Below are 14,372 nucleotides of genomic sequence, written 5' to 3' on the forward strand. Positions count from 1 at the left end.
TGATTTACATATTTGACCTTTGAGCATAAGAGGATACAGCAGACATCGTCAGAATCAAATACAGTATAAAACCCTGTGATGTATGAAACTTGTCTTGTTAGACCGTCGGATCTTTATAAATTAATCTCTGGTTCGAAAGTGTCTCTAAATGACAAAAGCATTCTGTTTTTATCAGGATTTATCTGCCTAATCTAATTAAAGTAGACATAGCTTACAAAGACGGCTGAATATAAAGCATGCTTGAAGAAAAGCAGAGGTGTGTAGCAATAGCACCATGAAATTAAATTTGTGGTACTCTTTCAGTTAATCTGTATTGATTAATCCGTATGCAGAAGAATACAGGCTCTGACCTGAGCTTTTCCGCTCAAGTATGAAATCGTTGCTACTGTGATATCAGAATTTGTAAATCAGTTATAAATTATAGTGAGTGATGTGTTCCCAATGGCAGAGAACTTTTTCTCCCCGGGGCAGAGCTGTGTTTCAGAGCCCTGTAGGGACCTACGTACTTCCATGGACAGGGCATTTGTTTGTTCTGTGCTGGAGTTGGCATTTCACGGGTGTGTGTGACAGCACGAACGATTTGCTATGCAATAGCGTGCTTGCTATTTGCTTGGTTTACAAGAGTGATTTTGAGAAGGATTGCGAGTAAGAGATGATATTCAGGATTGGTTTATGATAGTTGTAAAAAAAAGGGTGCTATATGCGCTCTCAGCATGGCCTCCATGTTCTTTTATAAAGAACATGCTTCACTCTCTCCAGCTGTGTTACGGAGACCCCTGCAGAAAGGACACGGGCGTGATTGCAATGAGACAGTTACAGAGTGATGTGGCCGTGGCAGTGGTGCTCATAGGTGAGAGGAGGAGCTTTGTCAACTCTTGTTCTCGTCTTCCTCCCATGGTAATTCTTCAGTTGCTGACAAGTTGGTGACCCAAGACAGACAACGGCAAACTGGCAACGCTATGGTCCCCTAAGCTGCCTCTGTATGGTTGTAGAGTTTGTTTCTCAGAGGCCTGCTGGAACCTATTTTTCTTTATGACCTTGGGTCTCCGTGAGCCCTGCCTGGTCCTGTGATGTGGGATGACTCGGCACCCACAAGGAACTTGTTAAAATCAGTGAGAACAGGGTGATGAACTTAAACTGGAAATAGTCTGAGGATTCAAAGTGTTGACTGAGATCCACATTTCCCCAGAGGGTAAAAAGAGTTCAGGCTGGAAGATTTGGTTCTGTCTGCTGCTGAAACTTCTTGCCTGTTACTGTCTGGGTCTATACGGTGCCGAGGTTCGGTTTGGCCAAGTGCCTCTCTGGGGTTTGGGACTCTTGTCATATTTGTTTTCCTGGCTGGATTTTGATTAGTTCAATAGTTCTATGAGTTTATTCCAACAGGATTCACAGGAAGCGACGGTAGCTTTGTTTCAGGAGATTTCATTTCAAGCTTTGTCTAATTTGTAAACTTCTCTCATCACCAAGGCAATGTTGGAAATGGAGTATTAGCACTGGTGGTGATGCATGTTGAAATGAGGTGCCTTTTTTCCAGTGCGCTGGACGTGAACAAGAGGGAAATTAATGAATTAAGATAATGAATCTTTGAACTTCTGTAGTTTTGATTAAGCAGCTTCACTTTCCACTTCTGAGCCCAGAGGAGAGGATTAATGGAGCCATGTCATTGCCCCCTAGTCTGTCATAAAAGCCTAAAATGTCCTTTCAAAAGCCCATTAGAGGAAAGCTGTGGAATGCAGATGTGATTCGAGTTAAGTTGACTATTGTCACTCACATATAGTTTACACAACATCTATACGTATTGGAGAATCTTTTTTTGCGTCACAATGAACTTAGAGCAGATCTCCAGGCGATTAACCCGGTGTGCAATGAGAGAGCCCAGTTCTCACCCACGTCAATGTCTAGCCAACTCCATTGGATTTGAATTGTTGAATTACACTGGTCTGAACGTGATCAGCATCATCGCCATAAATAAGCAGTTTAATGAACAAGAAAACGTGGCCGCAGTTGAGGACAGTGTAAAGGCATACACACTTCCAAAAGCGGCTGTGAAAACTGAGAAACACATTGCCGGTAGCGTGCAATATACACCGTCAGTTATTTAGTACAGGTTCGATAAAAGCAAACCCAAAGCACAACAGTAAAGTGCTGCAGTGTTTAAAGCTTGCATTCCAGATCCTGAAAAATATAAAGTGAAACACAGTGCTATCATCTCAGAGTAAGTATTGACTCTCCTGCTGCTTATAGCATTTCTGTCCAGGTTGTAAAAAAAAAAAAAAAAAAAACATATTGCCTATCAGTCTATTCACCTTAACTCTTTTTATTTCTGTCGACTCCCTTGGCTGTTTATAGCAAAATCTGGCAGAATGATAGTGCTTAGTGTTTTCCAGGTATTACGACTATTGTGGATTCATGTCCATATCGCTGCCCTCCAGAGCGAAAGCTGCAGTACTGTTGCGTCCCCTACCAGCCACCAACCCCTGTGTCAATTTTGACACACATGTCCGCAGGAGCGCAGATGTCACGTCTCAGTGGTCATAGAGTAACCCCTTTTTGTGAAAAATCATTTGATGTCAGCTAATGTTATTTTCCCCTGCACTGTAACAACATATCAATGGTTGTTTATGTCAACGGTTGCTTTGCCCCTTTGGGTAGCTTCCCTTGGCGCTAGTTCTGCAGGTGTTGCTCAGGCAGTTTTCCTGGTTGAGTTTCTCCTGAAACAGGGTGAAGTGTTAAACAGAGAGGAATGCTAATCTTGGAAGCTGTCACATAGAAGGTGCCATTTATTTTCACACTCAACCACGTACTGCCTTGCCTTGTAGATGTCAGAAGGGCTCAAAACTTGGCAGGAGCCGGGGAGTTACTCAAGAACTTCATGCCAAGCAAAAGTCTGTGCTGTCTTGGAAAGTTTGCACATCTCTGTTTTGAGGATGAGTTTGGCATTAATTAGACCCATTTTTATATTATTTCAGGGCATGCTAATCAACCATGGTCAATTCTAAGTTTAGGTAGTGGCTGTTGTTTTCAGGCCCTGGTTTTGACCACTTTTATTTTTTGGTCTTAAATTGACACTTTTTCCCCCAAATATTTTTTTTTTTTCAAGCTCAGATCATATAATGTATTTGTCATTGACAAACCAAGGAAAGCAATCCACTTATCCCCTAATTAGTGGTGTTTTATTCCTTATTACTAGGAGCTGTGCTTGACAAATGCATCTTTCCAGAGCAAAGCTCTGGTAACCTTAAGAAACGAGTCACCTTACTTTCCTAAGGATCATGACTAAGGAGTTCCACAGCGTGGGTTTGCGCCTTTACTTTCCTCCTCATCCACTCCAGGCATGTGCTTGTCTTTTTTCCTGACATCACTGTGTATGTGACAGCTCATAAACCTTCGGGGAAGTCCCCAAGAATGTTGCAGGTAAATTCTTCCTGGCTGTTAGTTTTTGAGAAATCTGCCTTAAGCAGTTCTTAAATCTTTGCCACACACAACTTACTGGCACTGTAGAATATGACTCCTGAATCAATATTTGCACTACTTAGACTGGGACAGATATCAGGCAAACTAATCTGCTCTTTCCCTTCTTTTTTTTTTTTTTTTTTTTTTTAAATTGTGGCTATGCTTGTGCCATTGGGTCAGGGTGTATTTTGTTGAAAGCTGTCCTTTTCTTAACCATAGACATTCTTCCCTTCCGATTTTCCTTTACACTTTTCTTTCTTTTTCTTCCATAATATTTTGCTCAGAATTTAATAAATATAATAATATATAATAAACATAATAGAATATAACATTATATTATATACTACAGTATAATATAGTATAATATAATACAATATAATAAATATATACTAAACATAATATAATATTATATTATGTTATACAAACATAACATAATATAATTAATAATATATAATAAACCCATAAACCATGAATTTTAGTAAATGTATCCAAACTATAATACAGACTGTTTGCCCATATCGTATAAAATCAGGTTATGATCAAGAAGCTGAACTGAACCTTCAGTTCTGCTATGGATTTATCTTTATTTGAATTCCCTTGGTTTCGGTGCAATACCTGTATATTGGAGATGCTTACTACTAATTTTTAGAAGCTCCATCTCCTCTAGGAGCTGTAGGGCCTTCAGTACGTCTCTCCTGCATTGAATCCATCATAGCTACAGGCCTTTATGCGCTGAATAGTGTTATCTCACCGGGTTAGACGTGCCTCAAGCAAACTGTGGATTAGCGTTTTTTCTTACTGTTAAGCCTCACCCTCAGACTTCATTTTCCAGGTCTGGATGGCACAAGAGGAGATAAATAGCGCTTGATAGTTTCCTTGCAACGGCAGCGCTGGTAAGGCGGTGTCTGTGCTGGCGCAGCTATGGTATGGCTGCAGTCAGTGCGGCGCTATTGCACAGCAATTCAGATCTCCTGGGCTAGATTTTGCAGGTCTGCTCACTGGGCCATTGGTAACGCAGGTACCCCGTCTTTTTTGTAAGATGGGCCATTCCCCTAAGTGCTAAAAGTGTGGCGTGATTTACTTGCACAGCAGCCTCGACAAATCCTCTTTCCTGACTTTGTTCTCATCCCAGAGCTCATTCAGCTGGTGCCAGTTTGTGTCCTGTTAAGCTCAAGAAGCAAAATGAAAGTTTTTAAAGCTGGAGGAGTGGCTTTGTATGCCAGAGACCTTCAGCCAGGAGTGGTGTCCCATTGTTAGTAGGGAGAGTCCACGTTTATCTAATTACCGACAGAGACTACATTTCCCGATTGCCGCGTTGAGCTTTCTGTACTTGGAGTTGGCAGTATTTCTGTCATAGCATTTCTATGAGCTTTACTCGTTGCCTTTGATTTTAATTTACAGATCAGCCATGCCCTCTCAAGGTTAAACCTACTTTGTCTGTCCCTTTGCAAATCAATTCTTCACACTCTTTAGAAATTTAGCAAATGACAGAAAGCACCACTCCAAGCCAAATACACAGCAGCTGTGGGAATAGATTAAAGAATCGTAAAGTACTTGTTTGTAATGCTGTTTTCAGGATGTAAAGGTTATCTTTCTTTCGGAACTACCGGCAAAGAGTAAGCAACCTATTGAGATAAAGTCTTATGTTAGCTTGTACAGGGAAAGGTGATTCTGGTGCTATTTTTTTCAGTGAGATGATAATCAAATTACAGCTAGCATACATAGCTTCACCTCCTACCTGATAGTTTTATAACTCGCTCTGCTCTAACCTGAATTCAAATCTCTCTTGGATGCCTGCTCCCATGAACTTGGCCAGTAAACCCAGACCACCTTGTTTCCTCATCCATTTCTCCTTCTCTGTTACTTCTGAAATTACAGCCACCTTTCCCGACCTCTCTTGTGGGCAGCACGTTAAATATCTCCTGTCCAGTCACTGTCTTGTCTTCTTGGCCTGCCAGCTGCCTGTGTGGTTCTCCGCACTGCTCACTATGTGCAGCTACTCAACTTTGTTATTTCCCTTGGTCTGTCTCATTAAATAGCACATCTCGGCTCCCTTCTCATGACCAATCCACTTCAAACTTGTAAGGAATTAGCTCCCCATTCCTTACTGTACCTCCTTGCCTACTTCTACGGTCTTCCTCCGCCGATCTCTGTTTGCCCAGGAATGTTACCTCAGCTCTCCGAGGTCCTCTCCCCTCCACACTTTCTTCCATTTCTTGCAGGGCATCTCAAGAAAAGTGTTTGTAAGACTTCCACAAACTCTGCTTTTCAGTTCCTCCTCCAAACTCAGCAATGTCGTTGATGTCTGCGAGAAGCAGGTGAACTGAGTTGACATGACTGTTTTTAACATTTTATTCATCCCTCCTCAAAACTTTGTGAGAAATTTTACCTCTGCTAGAAAGACCTAGAAATCTGAGGTAAAACCTAGAGGTTTTTGTAATGCTAGCTTGAAAAAAATATCCGTTTTCAATCTGAAACAAGAAGTTTGGAACCTAATATGAAAAGCAATAATTTTTCATTGGAAAGCCTGGTGGGTTTTTTTGTTTGTTTGTTGTTTTTTGGTTTTGTTTTTTTTTTTATAAATAGTGCTGATTTTTTTTTAACCTACTCCAGATGCTACACAGAATACTGACATAACGATTGTCAATATTGCTTCGCTTGTGTACGAGCTCTCGCCTTCTTCCCCCCACTATTTGTTTCTCTCTCTGAGTTGTGAATTAACTAGGATACAGACAGATTTCTCACAGTACCTGGAATATCCTGAGACCTATGGAAATATAAGTAGTCCTTTTACATGTTTAATACTAGGAAAAATGCTTTAGGGCATGTTTGAAGTTGAGAGGCTTGTCATTGAAGGACAGGGATGGAATTAAAAATTCCCTGCATAGCTGAGAATTTGGGTGTTCATGTTAATAATCTGTCCGGATAACTTTAATTTGGGAGGTTTGTGTGAACGGCACCTGGTATTGCTCTGTTTCTCGTGGATGGGAGAGGAGAGAGGGAAAGACAGCATGAGGCTGTATCCAGAAGGCAGTGAAGAGCCTGTGCACGTCCAAGGTCTCTTGTAGGTATGGAGTCCCCCATGATTTAGGCTAAGAGCCCAGCGGTCTTTTGAAAAAGAGAGTTTGCTTTTCAGAAAGCCTCTTGGAGTGCAGGGCCTGTGTATTGGGACCTCTGCCAAGGACAGGTCAGTAAGGGGCCAGTTCAGGAGCAAAGTATCCTCCCTGCTGGCAAAACCTCCCAAAAACGCACCTGGGAAGGGTGCTGTCCTGCCAAGAGCAACCAGAGTCACTGGGAATCCAAGGTGGGCTCTCAGGATTTGCTGAGAAGTCCAAAGCCCTCTCACGATTTGCTGGGAATTGACTGGATTAAGCCCACAGGTACTTGATAACCACCCATGTTACAGATGGTGGATGGCTGCAGCAGGCTCCTGGGGCAGCTCTGGCGCAAAGCCTGTGACGTTCACTTGAGCTTGGCTGAGGAGCACACGAGGCCATAAGTTACCAGTGCTCATAACCCTGACACCTCAAACACCACACCTGATGTCTGTTCTGTCTGTCCAGAATTCAGAGGAAAAGCCGCAGAACACGGAATGGGTGAGTGGATGCACAATCCTCATGAGCTGTGCTCCCCTGGTCCATCTGTTTCTGTCTCTTCCTGTGTGTCTGAAAAAGGGAACAGGCAGGTAAAGGGTGGATGTATTCATCTTTTGAAGTTTTATTTGTATGTCACATTTTATTAGAAATAAATTCAAAAGATCCATGGAAAGAAAACATGTGCAGCTTTCAAATTTCTGATGTACACCGAAGGCCAAGTGGCGGTATATTTATTAATTAACTTAAATTAAAAAAAAAAACAACACAAAATGATAAGCCAACAAAACTCTGCCTGGAAAAAAGCCGATGCTCATGCTTTTCATGAGACATGGTGAAAATCCTTCAGAAATCAGTGTCTGTCCCATGAATAGAGAGCGTTTTCAAAAGAGAAAATAAGTGAGAGGGTTCAGTTTGCAATTTGTCTTTCGTTTTACTTTATGAGGTTATTCAGTATAAATAGAGACAAGAGAACACAATCTTGGTTAGCTGAAGTCAGTGAATCCAGAAATGAGTTACACAAAACAAAAGTCCAACACCTGTTTTTCTAATCCATAGAAGAAGAGGGATCTGTCAAAGCTGGTTGATCTGCCATCTGGCATGTATTTCCTGTACCTGCCTCTAATCTTGGGCTGAGTTTTGCTGGCATATTTCCAGAATCAAACAAAGGGAATTTATGACCAACATTTTCACTTTTACCTGCTTTCTCTGCAAGTCAGGATTTTTTAAACTATGCATTTTTTAAAAGCCTTTAGAGATTTCTTTTCTAGCTTTATTTTTTGGTTAGTGAAAATTACAGCAAAAAAGAAAGGGTTTTTTTATTTGTGTTTTTTTTGTTCGTTTTTGGCTTTTTTTTTTTTTTTAAAGTTGCTGATATTTTTAAATCAGTGGCAAGACTTTGACAGTTTCTCTTGACCTCCCTGTGATCTGATTTGGCTTTGCCTCTCCTGCTTTTTTCCCTGCTGGTTTCAATAGGAGAAATAGGTGTCCAGGATGTTTGGTGATCATGTCTGTGGGGACAATTACAATACCTCCACAGGAAGACTCATCATCCCACCTGACAGGTCTTCACTTGAAGATGGAGTCTGCTTTACGGTGAACAGGGCTGTGAATAATAATGAGCAAGAATAGTGGGAATGATCTTAAATATCTCCTCTTTCCCAGCTTCAGGACAGTTTTAAATTTTTAGTAAAAATTCTGTTCCTTTCTTCTTTGTTCTTCCCTTCCTCCTGCCAAAAAAAAAAAAAATATCTTTATTTTTTTCCCCTTTGTTTTGAGGTTTGGTTGTGTTTTGTTTTGGTTTTCTGTTAAGTGAATTCATTTTCCGAAGCAGTTGTTTCCCATACCGTGACGGCAATACGGCAATAGCACTCAACGCCTTCTGCTCTTCTGTGTTTCAGGAAGTGTTTGAATGGGCCTGGAGGCTGAGCTTGGAAGAAGGGACTTATCTCACTGCTGGAGTCTCACGGCTGGAGAATGCCTGGCACTTGGATGCCTCCCTATCTTGACGGGCAAAGCTTATCCCCTCTGACCACAGCCTCTAGGGCAGAGTGTTTGTATGGCTGATAAAGCCTGAGTCCTGATAGGAACCTCCTTTGCTGCTGCATTAGAAGTACATGGTTAAGAGGAGTAACTCTGGGGAGGGTAAAGGAAAGGGAAAGTTAGGATAGTCGCAATGGTGCGGACACCAGCACTCCCAGTAAGCGTAGGTAAAGCTCTGCTGCCCGTGTGTCATCTCTAAAGAGGGGACGGTGGCTCCTGGTTATGCAAAATGTCCTGAGGTGACCGTGCAGATCTTGCTTGGCTGCGGACAAAAGATTTGCTTCCCCCTTTCACTTCCAATCGCCATTTCCTAATTTAGACAGAAAAGACAAATCTTGAGGGTGAATAACCAGCCTTTTACACGCCAGCTTTTGTGCACGTAACCAGTGCAAATTACTGACCAGGGAAATAGCATGGCCACATGGTAGGAAGAAAAAAGCCAAATGTGGGTGCTGAACCATGGGTTATTCACCCTGAAAAGGGGAGAGCACCTGTGTAATATACCTCGTTTGGTCCTGGATGCTGCAATATCACATTTCCTCAGTGACTATTTGCTGGTTTCCATAGGTCATGCTACAGAAGGCATGAATACAACCCAACAGAAGTATATATTTGATACTTGTAAGGTAAATTATAAAGTTGCAGTAATTACTGTTTCATATTTGATGAGAGATGCATTTTCTGGACATCAACAGATGCTGTTTTGTTTTGTTGGGTTTTTTTCTCTCTAAAATATTGTAGGATGGGATTTATTTAAATCAAGCTTTTCTCTGGCGTTTTCTGTTCTCAGGGCTGGGTTGTATTGCTGTGGCCACCTTTATCAGCAGCACCCCGAGGGGTCCATAATCACCAACCCTTACTGTGCCTTTTCTGGGTGCGCCTGGGTACTGGAGCAGCCAGTGCTGGGAAATCACTGTCAGGCCACGAGCTGGTGGCAGGGAAGGGAGGTGACTTTCCCGAGGTCACTGCATGATCTTATGTCTGGACTTCTCTTACCTGCTTGTCTTTTATGAACTCACTGACCAGCATGTTGTTCACAGTACCAAGGCTCCTTGGCTTCTTTCTGTCCTACGAATAGCTGAAAATAATGTTTGCATGGCGAAGGCAATGGACACGATTTCCAAATTTCTTTTGCACGGTGGTGCTTACCTGTGTGACAGCTGCCTGGCTCGTCAAGAGAACATTTACTTGTCTTGCAAACTCACCCCTCCTCCCCCCATCCCTTGCCCTTACTTGTACAGAGCAATCAAGTCAAAAAAGGTCTTATGCGGTTGACAAAAATTCCGGGGTTTGTTTGCACAAATATTTGAAAAGCCTCCCTTCAGGGTGTTTACTCAGGGCTTGTTGATTAGGGGAGGTAATGATGATTTCAGGGCCAGTCTCCAATCTCCTCGCAAAGGTGTTGCAATTCCACTATGAAAAGAAGACCCATTTTGCCCCAGTGCATGCTCATTATTTCACTCAGCAAGATACTCCTTTTGTTTCAGGGCTGATGTTATGAATCAATACCCTTTAAGATAATCGCTGTCAGAAGGGAGAGGCTTGCTTTACAGTCAATGACTTTGATGCCTTAGGTACTTCAAGTAAGGATCTGCCTCTGTCTTGCCTTGATTGACAAGACCCTTTCTATAAATTTGCACAATTAAGCAACCCAGTAGCAGCTGCTAGGGAGATCTACCGAGCGCAACGCTGACCAAGATTGCTGTGCGGGTCTGCTGCTGCTCGCCCTGACATCCTGAAACACCATCTGCAATTTAAAACTGCAAAAGGAGATCTGACTCCAACAAGTGAGGTGAGCGTGCTTCTGTGTTTACCCTGTGTCATGGCTGCGGCTCGTGAGTAAAGCAGCAGGTTTTGCTAAAGTGGCAAAGGAAAAATGTTCAATGTCTTCTGAAGTTTGTCTCTTTTGCTCTCAAATGTCTGCTTTTAAAAATAAGGAATTTTGCTTTTGTTTTGTTTTACTGTGTTGAAGCTTATATATAAACATACGTGTAATCAAGATTTAATCACACATAAGACTATAGTGTATGCATGGCCGCATATATGAAGGCAAACTGTAGCAAACTTCGTGTGGTAGTCTAAAACTCTGATCTGGTAAATTTAAAGCGTTTGGTTTAACAGGAGCCTGGAGACTCAAACATCAGTCAGGCAAAAAGGCAGGCCAAGCTCATTTAACTTAAGTCTCTCCAGCAGAGGACACAGGCCAATGCACACCAGTCTGTGTGCCCCGCGCAGTAGCTGACTTTCTCAGTCAAATGTCAAGTCTGGGGTTTCGAGGTTGACATTTTTAAATGCAATGCAAGTATGTGAGGTATAAAATGGATCTTGTGGCTTAGAGTTACTTTCCAACTCTCTTTTTTTGACAGAGAAAGTTTTCCAGAGAGGCTGGCTGCTTTCTTCACTGATGGTTTGAGATAGAAAGGCAGCAAGTATCAAAGGGACTTGGCTGATGCTGGGGTGCTTGGAAAATGTGAGGAGCTCAAGCCTCTTCTGGTGCCCTTGGCCATGTCCACCCCACCTAAACAGCTCTACTCACCAGCTTAACAGCCTTGGTTGGCTCTGAGCTGGCTGGTAGGGCAGTGTGTGCAGGAGGGACAACCAGCAGTTGCCTTCGCCTCTCTGGCTGCAGCCCTGGGCATGGACCAGCACAAGTCCAACACTCAGAGTATTGGTAATGGCAACTCCAATAACACTTTTGGGAGGCGCTGATCTCTCCAGAGATTATAGCACAAATTCAGGGGCGCTTGGCTCCTAGCTTAGGCTGACAGTGTCCAGAATTAGGCGTCCTTGTCAAAATGCTGGTGTTACCTGCAGACCTAACCCTGCTGAACGCATGGAGCTGCAGCTGTGCTGCTGTCTCCTGGTGCAGCAAAGTAGGGAACCTGCCACTTCCCATGGGTGTGGATGACAGACAGACAGACACAACCCTTCTAGACTGACCTTGCCAGGGCCAGTAATGCCAGGGTCTTCAGCCAACAAAATGTGTGTGCAATGAGAAATCAACCAAAGGCCTATCCAGCCATTGGCCTGGCACAAACTCAGGGCATCCCAGCTGGGGTGGTAGGAAGGTATTTGCTGCAAAGTAAACTTGCAATATGGAGATTTCAGTGGGTGTGAGGCACTGGCAGGTGGCTTTAGCTCTTCCAGACAAACCCCACTGCTCTGCAGGGAAAGTCTGCACGCTGCTGCTTTCTGTTAGACCCTTTCACTCAGGCTTTCCCCTCCTGGGAGTAGGTGACCCCTCATTTGCACATCCGCCCATCTTCTCTTGGGCTGAATGAGGATGGGGAAGAGTGCGTCTGAGGGGAGGGAGGGGTGTCCCAGCTCTGGAGCTGAGCCTGCGCAATTCTTGCCTCCTGGACTGTGCTGGCTCTCCCAACCCTTCTCTTCTCTCCCTTCTGCCTCAGCATGAAGCTCCACTGTGTGATCCTGGGCGCTCTGCTTCTCTCGCTGCTGGCTGGCTGCGGCAGCACACTCAAGACCTCCGCCATCGACCTGCGCACCTTCATCGGCTGCGCTGTGCGTGAGTTCACCTTCCTGGCCAAGAAACCCGGCTGCAGGGGGCTGCGGGTGACAACGGACGCGTGCTGGGGACGCTGCGAGACTTGGGAGGTGAGGCTGCGCGCAGGGCTGAGGGTGGCTGGCTGGCACCGGCATCCCTGGGTGGTGCTTCCCCCGCCAAGAAAAGCCCTCGATAGAAACCCAGTAAGCATTAAATAATAGCTTGAAGCTACCTACAAAGCAGGCAAGGGCTGTGTCGTGCTCCACGACCTTCTTGCTACCACTGTCGGTGGCAGAGCACTCTGCTGTAAGTTGTTCCCTCCCTCCTTCCACTGCCTCAAAGGGGGATGCGCATCAAGTGATGATATTAATGAATCACTTATGTAATGCTGTTATTATGCAATTTGAAAGCCTCTTACAGCTTAACCACTTTAGGAGAGGAGGCCTTTATTACTTTACTGGAAAAAATTCCTTTGAGATTAAGATGGAGCTCCCAGTTGATGGGTAATATATTTTGTTCCAAAAAGCAAATCCCAAAGATAAAGTCTGTTTCTAATTCGGTCTTGTTTTAAGTCACAGCCCTGTATAAATATGAAGTAGTTATGATTTAGAGGGGTACAGGGGAAGAAAGAAAGCGCATAAGTACATCTACACACACTTCAGAGAACAAGTTTCTGACTGTCGTCGTCTTTCTGCCACTGGAAGGCTCAAGGGGCCAGACCCAGTTTAACTTATTCAGGGAAGCTTTGAGGGTCTCCAGAGGGATTTTGTCCACAAGAAGACAAGGGCTCTGTAAAAAGTGAGCAGAGGAGGAGGTGGGGTCTACGTGCCAGCTCTGACTGCCCTCTCTCACTGCTTGATGGGATGAGGGGAAAGGCTGCCGGTGGCCAGATTTCTGCGGTGGGATAAGGTTCCTTTGAGGAACCTCTTCTCACCTGGTTCCCCTTACTCCCAAGCTCCTCTGGCAGCACAGACCTTGCAGGCACTCTTATCGTACTGCAGTACCGCTGGGATGCAGTTCAGCTGAATGCATCTGCTTGTAGGCTCAACAGCTTCTAGAAAGCACCATGATGTACTTGGATGGGGCGGAGGGGGGGGGATTGGTAAGACGGAGAGTGTCTGGATATCTTCTAGCTGAAACGTTGCATCTGTTCTTTCCCATGCCATCATTTTCAGTTCCCAGGGCAGGCTCTTTACACAGCACAGAGGGAAAGAAAGGAAAAATTGAAATGTCTCCTGGCTGGTTTACCTTACGCTCTTTCCCATCTCTGCAAGGGAGAGGATGACAGTGGGCTCCCATTCCTGTTTGCGCTGACCCTTCTTGAGGTCTTTGGAAAATGGGTGCCCTTGTTGAGGAAAAACATACTTTTCAGCAAAAGCAATGCCACTGTGACGCCATGTGGGAGCGTGGGTTTCAGGGCCTGCGGGCTCCCATCATCTCCTGATGGCTGAGGTCTCTGGCCAAGCTGTTTTTCTCATGAGGAACTGCAGACTTCTATACTGGCTGCTGTGCTGAGCGCATCCCCCACGGTGTACGTCCATTGGGGTTTGCGGGACGTGCAGCCTGACTGGGAAGACCGGGCTGGCTCAGAAAAAAACCAGCCATTTGGCACCCGGATGCACCTCTGCTCTTAGGCAGCTCGTGCACGTGGAAGGGTTTCCAGCAGAACGCATTTTCTTTGATGGAAAATCAATCCTTTTGGAAGAAAGCAGCTGCTTTTGGCAAACATGCGCATTTGGTCGAAACACTAATATTCTGCTGAAACCCAGCTTTTTGGATAGGCTTTTGTCTTCCTTCAGGCAGCTTTAATCGGAGCTTTATGCTTTAAACAAACAGAAACACGCACATACACCCACTCCCCTCCATGGCAGGGCTCCAAGAGGCAGGTGTTGAAGGATGTAACCTAAAAATTATTTCCCTGGCTCCTTCCACCTTACCCAGTCCCTCCCCTATTTACACTAAATCCCCTTGAGGAAACTGGGACTCCAGATGTTTGTCTCACTTCTTGCCTGAGGCCAGCATTTCTCCCCCACAGAAGCCCGTGCTGCAACCACCTTACACCGAATTTTACCACCGTGTTTGCACCTACAACGAGACCAAGATGATGACGGTGAAGCTGCCCAAGTGTGCCCCCGATGTGGATCCCTTCTACACGTACCCAGTGGCCATCCGCTGCGACTGTGACATCTGCTCCACAGCCACGACCGAATGCGAGACTGCCTGAGCTCTCCTTTCTCAGGTCAGGCAAGGAGGGGCCAAATTCTTCCCTGGCTTCATACCCC

At 44.5% G+C, this 14,372-nt stretch overlaps 1 protein-coding gene across 1 annotated transcript; it reads left to right on the plus strand.

Moving 5' to 3' along the window:
• The first annotated feature begins 11,996 nt into the window (after positions 1 to 11,996).
• GPHB5 (glycoprotein hormone subunit beta 5) lies at positions 11,997 to 14,314 on the plus strand. Its single transcript, XM_054200785.1, has 2 exons — positions 11,997 to 12,200; positions 14,126 to 14,314. Exons 1-2 carry the CDS (start codon positions 11,997 to 11,999, stop codon positions 14,312 to 14,314), a joined length of 393 nt encoding a protein of 130 aa, XP_054056760.1.
• The last annotated feature ends 58 nt before the right edge of the window (positions 14,315 to 14,372 follow it).

Source organism: Rissa tridactyla, chromosome 4, assembly GCF_028500815.1.
Source record: "Rissa tridactyla isolate bRisTri1 chromosome 4, bRisTri1.patW.cur.20221130, whole genome shotgun sequence".
Classification (NCBI taxonomy): Eukaryota; Metazoa; Chordata; class Aves; order Charadriiformes; family Laridae; genus Rissa; species Rissa tridactyla.

Bases quoted from the DNA above. Each gene is read 5' to 3' on its own strand.
- GPHB5 (XM_054200785.1), top strand. From the start codon at position 11,997: ATGAAGCTCCACTGTGTGATCCTGGGCGCTCTGCTTCTCTCGCTGCTG. The intron at 12,201-14,125 runs GTGAGGCTGCGC...TCTCCCCCACAG, and splicing joins GACGCTGCGAGACTTGGGAG to AAGCCCGTGCTGCAACCACC.